At 42.1% G+C, this 13,915-nt stretch overlaps 1 protein-coding gene across 1 annotated transcript in view; it reads left to right on the top strand.

Annotated features, from left to right (window-relative positions):
• The first annotated feature begins 6,856 nt into the window (after window positions 1-6,856).
• LOC112220333 (whirlin-like) overlaps window positions 6,857-13,915 on the top strand; it is a 141,095-nt gene continuing 134,036 nt past the window's right edge. Inside the window, exon 1 of the mRNA XM_024382152.2 lies at window positions 6,857-8,361. Within this exon, the coding sequence (XP_024237920.1) occupies window positions 7,648-8,361 (714 nt within the window). The 5' untranslated portion in view covers window positions 6,857-7,647. The remainder of the gene's footprint in view (window positions 8,362-13,915) is intronic.

Raw genomic sequence — 13,915 nt, 5'->3', positions numbered from 1 at the left:
TTTATATAACCTTCATTTAATAAAAAATATAATTTATCTCTCAAATTTTGTCCACAAATTTATTTACATCCCTGTTAGTGAGCATTTCTCCTTTGCCAAAATAATCCATCCACCTGACAGGTGTGGCATATCAACAAGCTGATTAAACATCATGGTCATTACATAGGTGCACCTTGTGCCGGGGGACAATAAAAGGCCACTCTAAAATGTGCAGTTTTGTCACACAACACAATGCCACAGATGTCTCAAGTTTTGAGGGAATGTGCAATTGGCATGCTGACTGAAGGAATCTCCACCAGAGCTGTTGCCAGATGATGTTAATTTCTCTACCATAAGCCGCCTCCAACGTCGTTTTAGAAAATTTGGCAGTACATCCAACCGGCCTTACAACTGCAGACCATGTGTAACCACGCCAGCCCAGCCCAGGACATCCACATCCGGCTTCTTCACCTGCGGGATTGTCAGTCACCTGCCCAGTCATATGAAATCCATAGATTAGGGCTTAAAACCCCTCTAGGGTATGTGGAACGCTAGCGTCCCATCTGGCCAACATTCAGTGAGATTGCAGAGCGCCAAATTCAAATACAGAAATACAAATTAAAAAATTCAGAAGACAAACCATATTTTACATAGGTTTAAAGATTAACTTCTTGTGAATCCAACCACGGTGTCAGATTTAAAAAATGCTTTATGGCGAAAGCATACCTTACGATTATTTGAGAACATAGCCCAGTTGACAAATTATTACAAACAGTAACCAGCCAAGCAGAAGCATTACAAAACTCAGAAATAGACATAAGATTAATTCCTTACCTTTGATGGTCTTCATATGGTTGCACTCAGAAGACATTAATTTACTCAATAAATGTTCCTTTTGTTCGATAAAGTCTCTTTATATCCAAAAACCTCAGTTTTGTTTGCGCGTTTTCTTCAGTAATCCACAGGCTCAAACGCAGTCAAAACAGGCAGACAAAAAATCTAAATTGTTTCCATAAAGTTCATAGAAACATGTCAGATGATGTTTATATTCAACCCTCAGGTTGTTTTAGCCTAAATGAACTATAATATTTCAACCGGACAATAACGTCGCCAATATAAAAGGTAAACAAGAAATGCACTCTCTCGGGATTGTGCATGAAAAAGCTCTGTGACACGTCAGGGTCCACTCATTCCGACTGGTCTTACTCCCTCATTCATAAGAATACAAGCCTGAAACAATTTCTAAATACTGTTGACATCTAGTGGAAGGCATAGGAACTGCAAATTGAGTCCTAAGTCAATGGATACTGTAATGTCATTGAATAGAAAACTACAAAACCAACCAAACCAACAAAAAAAATCCTTAATGGATTTTTCTCAGCATTTCACCTGCCAAATCAGTTCTGTTATACTCAGACTCTATTTTAACAGTTTTGGAAACTTTAAAGTGTTTTCTATCCAAATCTACCAGTTACACACATCATATCTTCTTGGCCCGAGTAGCAGGCCGTTTAATTTGGGCATGTTTTTCATCCAAAATTCAGAATGCTGCTACCTACCCTAGAGAAGTTAATTATTTATTTCAATTGACTGATTTCCTTATATGAGCTGTAACTCAGCAAAATATTTTAAATAGTTTTATGTTGCGTTTTGATTTTTGTTCAGTTTATATGGATTTTGTTTTGTTTTTCAAGTTTCTGATGTTTGATTGAGTCCATTCCAGCAGCGTGGAGGGCATAAACAGTTTCCATTTGCACAAAACCGATGACGGGATAGGACTGAGTCAGATTCAGCTAAGCCTATTATATAAAGTGCTTAAGTCTCTTTCTCTGTACAAAATGATTAAAATAATCGGGAACAGTTCAAGTGATAATTCAGATGTGTTTACTATTCATATAATTTTTCATTATCTATGTCATTCACAACTGCTGATAGGTAAAACACTTGAAACACACACACAAACACTGTTCAAGGTGCTCAATGTTATCTCCATACTGCAGCGCTCTCTCTCACACACACGCACACACACACACACACACACACACACACACACACACACACACACACACACACACACCTAAGACCATTCAGATGGCTCTGTTGGTGATGGCATACAGTGGTCGGTGCCTCAATTATACTTTAATTGTCTGCCACTATGAACTATAAGGATTAGGATTTGTCTGTTTCTGCAATCGCAATGAGGAGCTGCAACAGTCTGCAGTAGAAATTGAAAATCAAGCTGATAGCCGAAGTTGTGCTGGTGCTGTGAGGGAAGAGAGTCAGTTAATTGCCTCTCTCTCTCTACTGTGCATATTGTAGTGGAATGTAGCTTTTTTGTCATTCTATCTCCGTCCGATTGAGGATGCTCTGCTTTATAATAGTGTTTACTTTTGCTTTCCCTTGGCAATTGCCCCCTAACTCCTTTAATTAGTCCTATAAATCACTCCTCCATCTCTCTCCCTCCCTCCCTCTCTCTCCCTCTACTTTTCTCCCATACCCACAGCTCAGCTCACTGAAGACAAGGACTCCATTCCTCATTATTCTTCAGAGGTTATCCTTTACAGAGACGATTGGACCGCATCTCACAGAGCCCCCTGGATGTCTCTCAGATTAGCATAATTGAACATGCCTGTGCTTCTGTGTCATAAACAGATATCATAGGGAACCTTTGGAAAGGGGGGGGGGTGTACTACTAAGCTAATATATGGAATTGTTTTAAGATGGTCATACCAAGGATCAATTAGCTATTTGATTTAGAATGTTAGGATATCTCTAGCTTAAACAGACATATTTTGATGGGGATTTTTGTATTATTCTGATTAGATTTCCACAGTGACGCAGACATCGACTCTAGGAGGTTTAACATGCTAATGGCGTGATGCATTGTGCATGGTGTAAAACACAGTTCAATTGACATTGTTTTAAAAAGATTCCTCTGGGAAACTGGCAAACCGGGACACGTTCAGCAGGGTACAGCATTGTGGAACATTCAAAAAAGAATAATGATTTAGAACAAACATGCCTCTCTGAGTCTGACATGTAGAATCACGTCAGCTCTTTGCAGGGTTGGTTAGGTTATTTTCTAAAAGTAATCAGTTACTAGTTACCTGTCCAAAATTGTAATCAGTAACATAACTTTTGGATTACCCAAACTATTACATTCCATTAATTTTAGATGACTTTCCCCTTAAGAGGCATTAGAAAAAGACAAACATGTATGTAACCATTTGAACAACAGCTATTGCAGGATAAAACAATGTTGAAGTTTACATAGCTGGTCACATATGGATGTTAAATTTTACTTTATCGGTTGGTTATGTAGGATTCTTCTAACCCATCGCTTTCTACTACATATAATAATACGATTAAATGATGTCTTTACATTAAAAACCAAAGTCTATCAGAATTCCAGTCATTCCAATAAATGTTATACTCCTTGATCTTCAAGAATAGGACTTGGAAATATGGAAGTATAAATTAGCCAAATGGTTTTACGTTAGCGTGACCCCAAAACAAAGGACTTTTTAGCCAGCCCTACTCTTGTTTATGGAGGACTGAATGGGCTTATTGATTGGAGATGAAAAATAAATGCTGCGCTCATGGAATGGCATGCTTTGAGCACTACTGAAAAGTTCTATTTATAGTACATGTGAAAAATGAATGTCATATGCTGCATTTGCTATAGGCCTATTGTTTACCTTTTTGTTGGTGACACTTTGATATCTTGATAATATGCAGCTGTTTAAAGGGAAAATCCACAGATGAAACAATAACAAAATGGGCACCCTGCCTCTGTTTTGGTAAAAGCTGAGGGATGTGCCTAGAGAAATGTAACCACTCTCAGATTAATAGACAGAGCTATGTATGCTATGATTGACCATCCATGATATAAAAAGTATTGTTTTAACCACGTTATGAGGCTATACAGTGTTTGTTTACATTTACACTGTTTACAAACATTGGAGTAAAACAAGCTTATATTTTGTGTTCTCATGGAGTGTGACAGTTGAACTAAGCTCATGAGGCATTTACAAGTTATATTCCTCAAGAATCAATGCATATATATCTAATATATTGTCACGGCTTCAATAAGTAGAGTGCAGGAGTCAGGGGCAGAGAGCAGGGTGGTTCAAAAAGATGTGGATCTTTAATATTCCAACAAAACCTGAGAGACGGTCACGCCACACACACAAGGGCGCTTAAAGTCCCAGTCCAAACAAACAGGACGAAACTGATCGGAAAAAAGAAACCACAAGAATAATCAAACACCATAAACAGAAAAACAAGCCCGCACAAAAGACGGTGGGCCTACTGGGTTTAAATAGCCCACAACCAAACCTAAACACGAAACAGGTGCAACAAATCAGACACAACTAAATTAAACAGAAAAGGGGATCGGTGGCAGCCAGTAGGCCAGCGACGACGACCGCCGAGCGCTGCCCGAACAGGAAGAGGCACCATCTTCGGCGGGATTCGTTACATATATACAGTTGAAGTCAGAAGTTTACATACACTTAGGTTGGAATCATTAAAACTCGTTTTTCAACCACTCCACAAATGTCTTGTTAACAAACTATAGTTTTGGCAAGTCGGTTAGGACATCTACTTTGAGCATGACACAAGTAATTTTTCCAACAATTGTTTACAGACAGATTATTTCACTTATGATTCCCTGTATCACAATTCCAGTGGGTCAGACGTTTACATACACTAAGTTGACTGTGCCTTTAAACAGCTTGGAAAATTCCAGAAAATTATATAATGGCTTTAGAAGCTTCTGATAGGCTAATTGACATAATTTGAGTCAATTGGAGGTGTACCTGTGGATGTATTTCAAGACCTACCCTCAAACTCAGTGCTTCTTTGCTTGACATAATTATAAAATCAAAAGAAATCAGCCAATACCTCAGAAAGAAAATTGTAGGCCTCCACAAGTCTGGTTCATCCTTGGGAGCAATTTCTAAACGCCTGAAGGTACCACATTCATCTGTAAAACAATAGTACACAGGTATAAACACCATGGGACCAGGCAACCTTCATACCGCTCAGGAAGGAGACGTGTTCTGCCTCCTAGAAATGAACGTACTTTGGTGAGAAAAGTGCAAGTCAATCCCAGAATAACAGCAAAGGACCTTGTGAAGATGATGGAGGAAACAGGTACAAAAGTATCTATATCCACAGTAAAACGAGTTCTACATCGACATAACCTGAAAGGCCACTTAGCAAGGAAGAAGCCACTGCTCCAAAACTGACAAAAAAGCCAGACTACGGTTTGCAACTGCACATGAGGACAAAAATCGTACTTTTTGGAGAAATGTCCTCTGGTCTGATGAAAAAAAATAGAGCTGTTTGGCCATAATGACCATCATTATGTTTGGAGGGAAAAGGGGGAGGCTTGCAAGCCGAAGAACACCATCCCAACCGTGAAGCAGCATCATGGTGGCAGCATCATGATGTGTGGGTGCTTTGCTGCAGGAGGGACTGGTGCACTTCCCAAAATAGATGGCATCATGGGGCAGGAAAAGTATGTGGTTATATTAAAGCAACATCTCAAGACATCAGTCAGGAAGTTAAAGCTTGGTCGCAAATGGGTCTTCCAAACGGACAATGACCCCAAGCATTCTTCCAAAGTTGTGGCAAAATGGCTTAAGGACAACAAAGTCAAGGTATTGGAGTGGCCATCACAAAGCCCTGACCTCAATCCTATAGAAAATGTGTGGGCAAAACTGAAAAATCATGTGCGAGCAAGGAGGCCTACAAACCTGACTCAGTTACACCAGCTCTGTCCAGAGGAATGGGCCAAATTTCACCCAATTTATTGTGGGAAGCTTGTGGAAGGCTGCATGAAACGTTTGACCCAAGTTAAACAATTGAAAGGCAATGCTACCAAATAGTAATTGAGTATGTAAACTTCTGAGAAGTGTCAAAGATTTTGTTTTCGCAAACACACTTTCTGAATTTAAAAGTAATCCTCGAAGTAATCATCTAGTTTTTCAAAAGTATTGGTAATTTGTTACAATATTTTTGCTGGTAAAGTAAGGGATTATCCTTACTGTTTTGTTTTGTAATCCGTTACTCCCCAACCTTGGCTCTTTGTGATATTTCTATCTGCAACGCTTGCCTACTGAACATTGCCCTGCTCTTCTGTCATGTGGTTCACTTCTGTGTTTATTTACTATTTAACTCCCATCCATCAATCGGTCAGTGGACACAGTGGACTGGCAGGATAATTCTGACCAATGATAATCCAGTATCACAGATAGTCTACAATTAGACTGCTAGATGTGATATCATGTTTCCAGTGAGATAAGTCATGTGTAGATGTGTGCAATCTGCCATGCTACCCACTCAATGATAACAATCTCTGACTATAATTAGTAATATTGTTATCTCTCTACTATCACCGTTTTTTGGGGTTCTTGGTTAAAATGTTTACCTTGGCAAGTGTTAGACTGTGTCATTCTTAGACTTTTAGAATAGGTCTATTCACAGGGGAATGGAATACATTGTCTGTGTACTAAAGGCTATATAATTACATATGATCTCTGTGGTAAAGCCAATTGAAGCAGAATTTTCTCACTCACTGGATATTGATGCCATGTATATTTTCGTCCTTATTATTATGCATGCACCTGAGTGTGCGTGCATAACGGTTGCGTGATTCTGTAGTGAGCTTCGAATGTTAACATTTTCAATCAAACTAAAAATAACCTCACGCAGGTTTTTGCAAATTAGAGTTATTGCTGCACTTGGTGGTTCCCACGAGGGTGTGTTGTTGGTTACCAAGCAACGTATTCGTTCCACACGATCGGCTGCGTCATTTCCTTCTGACAAGCGATTGGAGGGAGGGAGCGAGACCCCAGACAGTACAGCAGCATTTAGCAGCTGGTCGGGAATCTTGCGGAGACAACTGCCGACTGTCAACGCACGGCTGGAATCAAGTAAATAGTTATATAAACCAAAAGCTACCAGGGGAAACATTAACTTTACTTGAAAATGGCTTAATTATCTTTGCGTTATTTGGAACACGTTTAAAGCTCGGGCTGGATATATTTGCAAGGGATAAAACAACTCCACAATATGAACTTCGGTCTCCGGTAAAGGAACCAAGCAAAATACCAACTTCTATCTAGAACGTCTTGGGTATTATTTTCCTAATCTTGTGTTCATATAGTAGTCCGTTTATCACTTGATATTAATTTGTAGTAGCCCTATTCTTTTGGCGCTCGAGCTTCTTGTGCCTGTTGACGAGGTGATATATGTGGATACCTGAGAAGCAGCTCGCGACCTTGTTTCTTCTATGTTTCTTCTATGTGCTTTAGTCTATTTCATGTGCCTTTTTGACGGTTGATTAGCCAAAAAGGAGTACTGAAGTTCATATCATAGGCTATTATTAAACTGAAAATCGTATGAAAATGTTATATAATTTGTGTTTGAAATTCTAACATTGAAACGTTGTTTTAGTTATTGCTCGAGGATGCGATCAAAGACTGTTGTAATTCAGCCCTCAGCCTCAGACCTAGCCAATATGTATATTAGTGGAGTGGACGTCCTGCACAAAACGCTATGCCAGGCTCCGTTTTAAAGGAGCACAGCCCAGCGCTCTCGGCCTAATGACTAATGTCTCCCTGCTCCAGCGTGGCTCTGTGACCCAGTCACACGTCTAGGATGAGCACGGATCTAGAGCACATGTCGCTCAACTCCTCCTCGGCCAACTCTGTGGCCTCGAGTGCCCGCACGCTGTCAGCCAACGTCAAGAAGCTGCACAACGCGCTCAACCTGCTGCTTAACGACTTGGAGCGGGAGCAGTTCATTCACTGCCTCAACGTGTACCACTCCAAGCGTAATGTCTACGACCTGGTTCAAACCCTCAAAGTCATTCTCAATGCGCCCAGCAAACGCCAACTTCTGCCCATGCTACGGCTGGTCATTCCCCGCTCCGACCAGCTTTTGTTTGACCAGTACACCTCGGAGGGCCTTTACTTGAAATCGGATTTACTTGCCAGAAATGGGAGCGCCGAAGCGGTGGGCGAAGGTTCCAGTGCGAGTCCAACTCCCCCCGGATCTCAGGTTGCGCTGCGCAGCTCTCCGGATAGTTTCAGCACCTGCAGTGATGGGACAGCTCCCCTCGTACCGCTGCTCGGGAGAAGCTTCCTGCACGAGCCTCCAGGAGAGGTCCGACAGGTGACCCTGAAACGGCACAAGAGCAACGAGGGCTTGGGTTTCAGTATCCGCGGCGGCTCAGAGCACGGGGTCGGAATCTATGTGTCTCTGGTGGAGCCAGGATCCCTGGCCGAGAAAGAGGGACTGAGGATTGGGGATCAGATTATGAAAGTCAACAGCACAGTGTTCGATAAAGTCACGCACGCTGAAGCGGTGAAGGTAAGTGTGTGTGTGTGTGTGTTTGTTTATTGGCTGTCACGTTTCAGCCAAGCAATGTATGGCACTTAAGATAGCACAGTATAGAGTTAATACACAGGCCTACAAGAAGTAACTTCCCTCACCAGTCGCCAGGGTCGCTAGCCTACACGTAGAGAAATATAATGCGCCCATGGGCAAGCCAAGGCCATGCAACCAACGCATTGATCCGGGGCCAGTGGCTTCAAATGTGCCAATGGCAGAATGATGTGCGTCGATTACACTGGCCTGCGCCTCTGACCCCAAATCCCCATCTCCCTGATGTAATCAGGCCCCCTATCCGTGGTTAATCATGTATTTGGCCACGGTGGCTGAAATTGACCCTTGGAGCAAACAGGCGATGATTTATAACTTTCGTTATCGAGAGGAATTGGTTCATGTAAGCCCTGTAGCGGTTGACTTGTAGTCACAGCCCGGTTATTGTGCCGCCTGGTGTAGCACCGGAACCTTGTAATTGAACACTGTCAACTAGGCTGTCCATGGTCGACTCATGTCTCCCATAATCAGTAGTATTTTTTTGTGTCAATTGAAAAGAGTACCGTGTTGATGAGGTATTGAGCGCTGTCCATGGTGTTGAATAGTATGGATCGCATCTACCGCGACTAATGGTGCTAGTTGTGCTGTCCATGGTGCTGAATCGTAAGTCCTCTATGGTAACTCTCTCTCGGTCTCTCTGTCTCGGTCTCCAATTCAAAGGGCAGGTGAAATAGATAATAAACAAAAGTTAAATAAACAATCAAAAATAAACAGTAAACATTACACTAACAAAAGTTGTAAAGGAATAGAGACATTTCAAATGTTATATTATGGCTATGTACAGTGTTTTTAATGATATGCAAATGGTTAAAGTACAAAAGTGAAAATAAATAAACATAAATATGGATTGTATTTACAGTGGTGTTTGTTCTTCACTGGTTGCCATTTTCTTGTGGGTGGCAACAGGTCACAAATCTTGCTGCTGTGTTGACACACTGTGGTATTTCACCCAAAATATATGGGAGTTTAACAAAATTGGATTTGTTTTTAATTTTCTTTGTGGGTCTGTGTAGTCTGAGGCAAATATATGTCTCTAATATGGTCATACATTTGGCAGGAGATTAGGAAGTGCAATGTTGGGCAGTGTGCACATTGCCTGTCTTCTCTTGAGAGCCAGGTCGGCCTACGGTGGCCTCTTTCTCCCTCTCCTCTCTTTGACAGACAGACAGACAGACAGACAGACAGACAGACAGACAGACAGACAGACAGACAGACAGACAGACAGACAGACAGACAGACAGACAGACAGACAGACAGACAGACAGACAGACAGACAGACAGACAGAGAGGAAATACTTTCAAGCAGAACTTCATAGATTTACAGCAGCATTGCTCGTTTACAATATGTTTACTCCCACTGTACATCCTACCTCTACCAGCTCTCCCATGCTCCACTTTGTTTGAAACTTCCCCTGAAGCTCTTTAGCTGACCAGTCTCCTAAGAGCCTGTCTTGGCTCTTCTTCCTGCATCCTGTGCCAGGGTGTGCCCCACAGTCAGCGCTTAGAGCTTTTTTAGGATAATCTTTTCCATGACATGCTTGGCGGCGAGGACCAGCACCGTGACGGGAACAGGGTCATAAATCCTGCCCTCCTGGGGCCACGTCCAATCGGTTGCAGCAGAGAGAGACGTCTGTCTACCTACCGCTTAATCAGATTGATCTGAGTCTCTGAGTCTGTGAAACAGAGGAGGCAGGAGATTAAATTACCTTCCCTTTGGTTTTGCTAGTCTCTCCCTCTCTACAGTCTCTCCCTCTCTCTCTCTCTCTCTCTCTACAGTCTCTCCCTCTCTCTCTCTCTCTCTACAGTCTCTCCCTCCCCCTCTCTCTCTCTCTCTCTCTCTCTCTCCCTCTCTCTTTTCTCCCTCTCCCTCTCTACAGTCTCTCTCTCTCTCCCTCTCTCCCTCTCTCTCTCTCTCTCTCTCTCTCTCTCTCTCTCTCTCTCTCTCCCTGTCTCTTTTCTCCCTCTCTCCTTTCTCCCTCTCTCCCTCTCTCTTTTCTCCCTCTCCCTCTCTACAGTCTCTCCCTCTCTCCCTCTCTACAGTCTCTCTCTCTCTCCCTCTCTCTCTCTTTTCTCCCTCTCTCTTTTCTCCCTCTCCCTCTCTTGGTGCCAACACAGCTTGTGATGGGCAGCTGGTCCCTGCAAGGCTGACAGCTCCTTGAGGATTACAATATGGAGAGAATTGAGTGCAGGCTCTCTGGGTTGGGCTGAGCAGAGGAATGGCCAGAAGAATAGAGATTGAGAAGAGGCCTAAGCAGAGGGTCCAAAGGCATCTCACTCTTTTGCTGTTTAGGAATGAACAGGTAGCTATCTGACTCGGTAAATTGAGTTCATACCAGTCACTGAGCATGATATGCTATTGGGATCTTGCAGCTGAAAAACAAACTCCACTAGGACTTGTGCTGCTGTCTGAGCTGCCTGTGTGTGGATGGCTGGGGGAAGCACTCCTGTATTTCTCTTCCTTCTTCTTTCTGTGTCCAGAGGTTCAAAGAGCAACATGTTGACTATGTATTTCTTATGAGACTTTTAGAGTACTTCTGTTGACTATTCCTCATAGCTCAGGCTACACTATAGGGTCATACTGAGTGGTCATAGCTTAACTTCTTAGGGCTAGGCCTCTTTTTTTCTCCACTTCCTGCCTGAATGACGTGCCCAAAGTAAACCGTCTGTAGCTCAGGCCCTGAAGCCAGGATATGCATATAATTGGTACCATTGGAAAGATAACACTTTGGAGTTTGTAGAAATGTTAAAATAATGTAGGAGAATATAACACAATAGATATGGTAGGAGAACATACAAAGATAAACCAACCAGAATGTTTTTGAGAGAGATCATCCTCTTAGAAAGGCAAGAGAAAGGTCATATTAAAAATTAGCTCCCTGGAATTCTTATGGCTTCCACAGGGTGTCAGCAGTCTATGTTCAAGGTTTCAGGCTTGTAACTTCAAAAATGAATAAGAAATACCAGTTTTAGTAAAGGGACACAGTCTTGGAAATGTGTGTTTGCACGCGCCATGAAGACATTACGCACCTGCTAAAATCAGTTTCCTATTGAACATACTATTTTCAGAAAGAAATATTATTGTTTGATTACATTTTAGGGTATCTGAGGAGTAAATAGAAACAGATTTTGACTTGTTGAAACAAAGTTTAGGGGTAGATTTTTGGATTCCTTTCTCTGTAAATTGAACAAGTGGATTACTCAAATCGATGGCACCAACTAAACAGACTTTTTGGGATAGGACTTTATCTAACAAAATGACACAACATGTTATAGCTGGGAATCTTTGGATGACAAATCAGAGGAAGATTTTCAAAAAGTAAGTGAATATTTTATCATTATATGTGAATGTATGAAACCTGTGCCGGTGGAAAAATATTTTGATTGGGGGTGCCATCCTCAGACAATTGCATGGCATTTTTCGCTGTAATAGCTACAGTGGGGCAAAAAAGTATTTAGTCAGCCACCAATTGTGCAAGTTCTCCCACTTAAAAAGATGAGAGAGGCCTGTAATTTTCATCATAGGTACACTTCAACTATGACAGACGAAATGAGAAAAAAAAAACAGAAAATAACCTTGTATGATTTTTTATGAATTTATTTGCAAATTATGGTGGAAAATAAGTATTTTCCCACCTGTCTTGGTGGGAAGTGGACTTTGTTTATGGCACGTTGCCTTTGAGCTTCACGGTTTGTTTTTGTATTGTTTATTGTTTTGTCGGCCTAATTTTTGACCATTAAAAGATCATGTACGCTCACCACGCTGCACCTCGGTCCTCTCCTTCAAACAGCCGTGACACCCCTATGTTTTCTGCCCGAAATAGTTGTGGTCCGGGCCAGGTTTTTTTGGCTCACCATTTGTTGTTTAAAAGTAGGGCCAACCCACGTTTGTAATGACAAGGGGGTCTGATTTGTGTTGTCCTCTCCACACAGATGGCTCAGGAAGAAAACAGAGGCCTGTACTAAGTGCTGAGGCCAGGTGGGGTCTGCTGTGTTCTCTTGATTCCATTCCCTTTTTTAATTATGAAGCGAATTATTTATCAAATGCTTTAATTATGCAAGCGGAGACTAATTCCTCTTGCCTCAGATTGACTGTGCTCCGATGTGATTAATATTGAAATGTTTACCGGTGTAGATGAAGAACAAGGAGAGTAGAATGAAGATTTCATCCCAAATGGTACCCTATTCCCTATGTAGTGCACTACTTTTGACCATGGCTCTATTGGGAATAGGGTGGCATTTGGGATGCAGAAAGTCACATCCGTCTCACTGACCACAATGTATGCCTTGACAGCCAGGGGAGAAGATGAGGCTATCCTTCACACAATCTTTAAGCCATCATCCTTCCACTCTTTTTGTTGGCGCTCATACTCAAACTCATCTTTCTATATTTCATTATGATGAACAGAAAACACAGTGTCTCTTTCTGGCAATGGTACTGTCTTTGTTGATATGATATGTTTTTTTCCCCTTTTATGCTGCTGCGTTATGCTTAGTATACATTCTCCCTGGGCATATATCGGTCACGTACGCACTCACACTCACCCACACACACACAAAAAGAACACTGTCAGACTGGGCTTCTCTCTGTCAACTTTTTTCACCCCCTGTCTGTCTCAAAGCACTGTTTGTGTTCACCCCATTCGCTCCTGGGGTCTTCCACACCTGCCCTGCTAAAGGGACTCCATTGTGTCTGTGTAATTGTTTTACAATGGACTGCAGGGAAGGTTTGGTTCATGACCAACATGTCTCTAATCCATCACCTGTTCTCACTTGTTCTCTGCTGGCAGAGTGTCGCTTAACTAGCCAATAATATCCTATATTCACTGCCCAGAGCTGTGGTCAGATATGTGCAGAAATATCACTCACACTATTAGTGTCCGGGTCGGTTCACTTATACAGTACTGACATTGATTTCAATGGATACTGTATTAGGAGCACGATTAAAGTGACAGTTAAGTTGTCTGGGTGGTACATGGTTTAGTTGACACCATGAAAATTTAGGGCTAAACTCAGACAAAGGAAACACTGGTCTGGGACTTGCAGCTTTATTGCTTTATCTGCATCCCAAATGGGACCCTATTCCCTATTTAGTGCACTACATCTGACCAGGGCCCATTTTTTAGTTCAGTGGCTTTTGGCAGATGTTTGTTTGATATAGGATTGGGATTTACACAGGCGTGCTGACACAGGTGTACACACACACACACTTAGTGCCTTAGTTATCCTGCAGAGGAAAGGAAGACCACCTTGGCTGGTGTGTTGATGATCCGTTTTTTCTCTTTGAGGATGAGAGAGGAAGAAAGAGGAGCGCATCAGGGGCTTTTCAAGAGTATCACACTGAAACATGCCGAGAGAAAATATTTTTGGTTTGAGAAGTTCAAACAAACATACAGTATCTCCCTCTTTCTCTCTCTCCCTCTCACTCTGTCACACACACAGTCACTGCTGCTGCTCATAGCCTGATGTGTGCCGCCAGCGAACA

This window comes from Oncorhynchus tshawytscha, linkage group LG20, assembly GCF_018296145.1.
Source record: "Oncorhynchus tshawytscha isolate Ot180627B linkage group LG20, Otsh_v2.0, whole genome shotgun sequence".
NCBI classification, from domain to species: domain Eukaryota; kingdom Metazoa; phylum Chordata; class Actinopteri; order Salmoniformes; family Salmonidae; genus Oncorhynchus; species Oncorhynchus tshawytscha.
The sequence above is the reverse complement of the archived record's forward strand: the minus strand, read 5'-3'. Positions and strand labels throughout refer to the sequence as shown.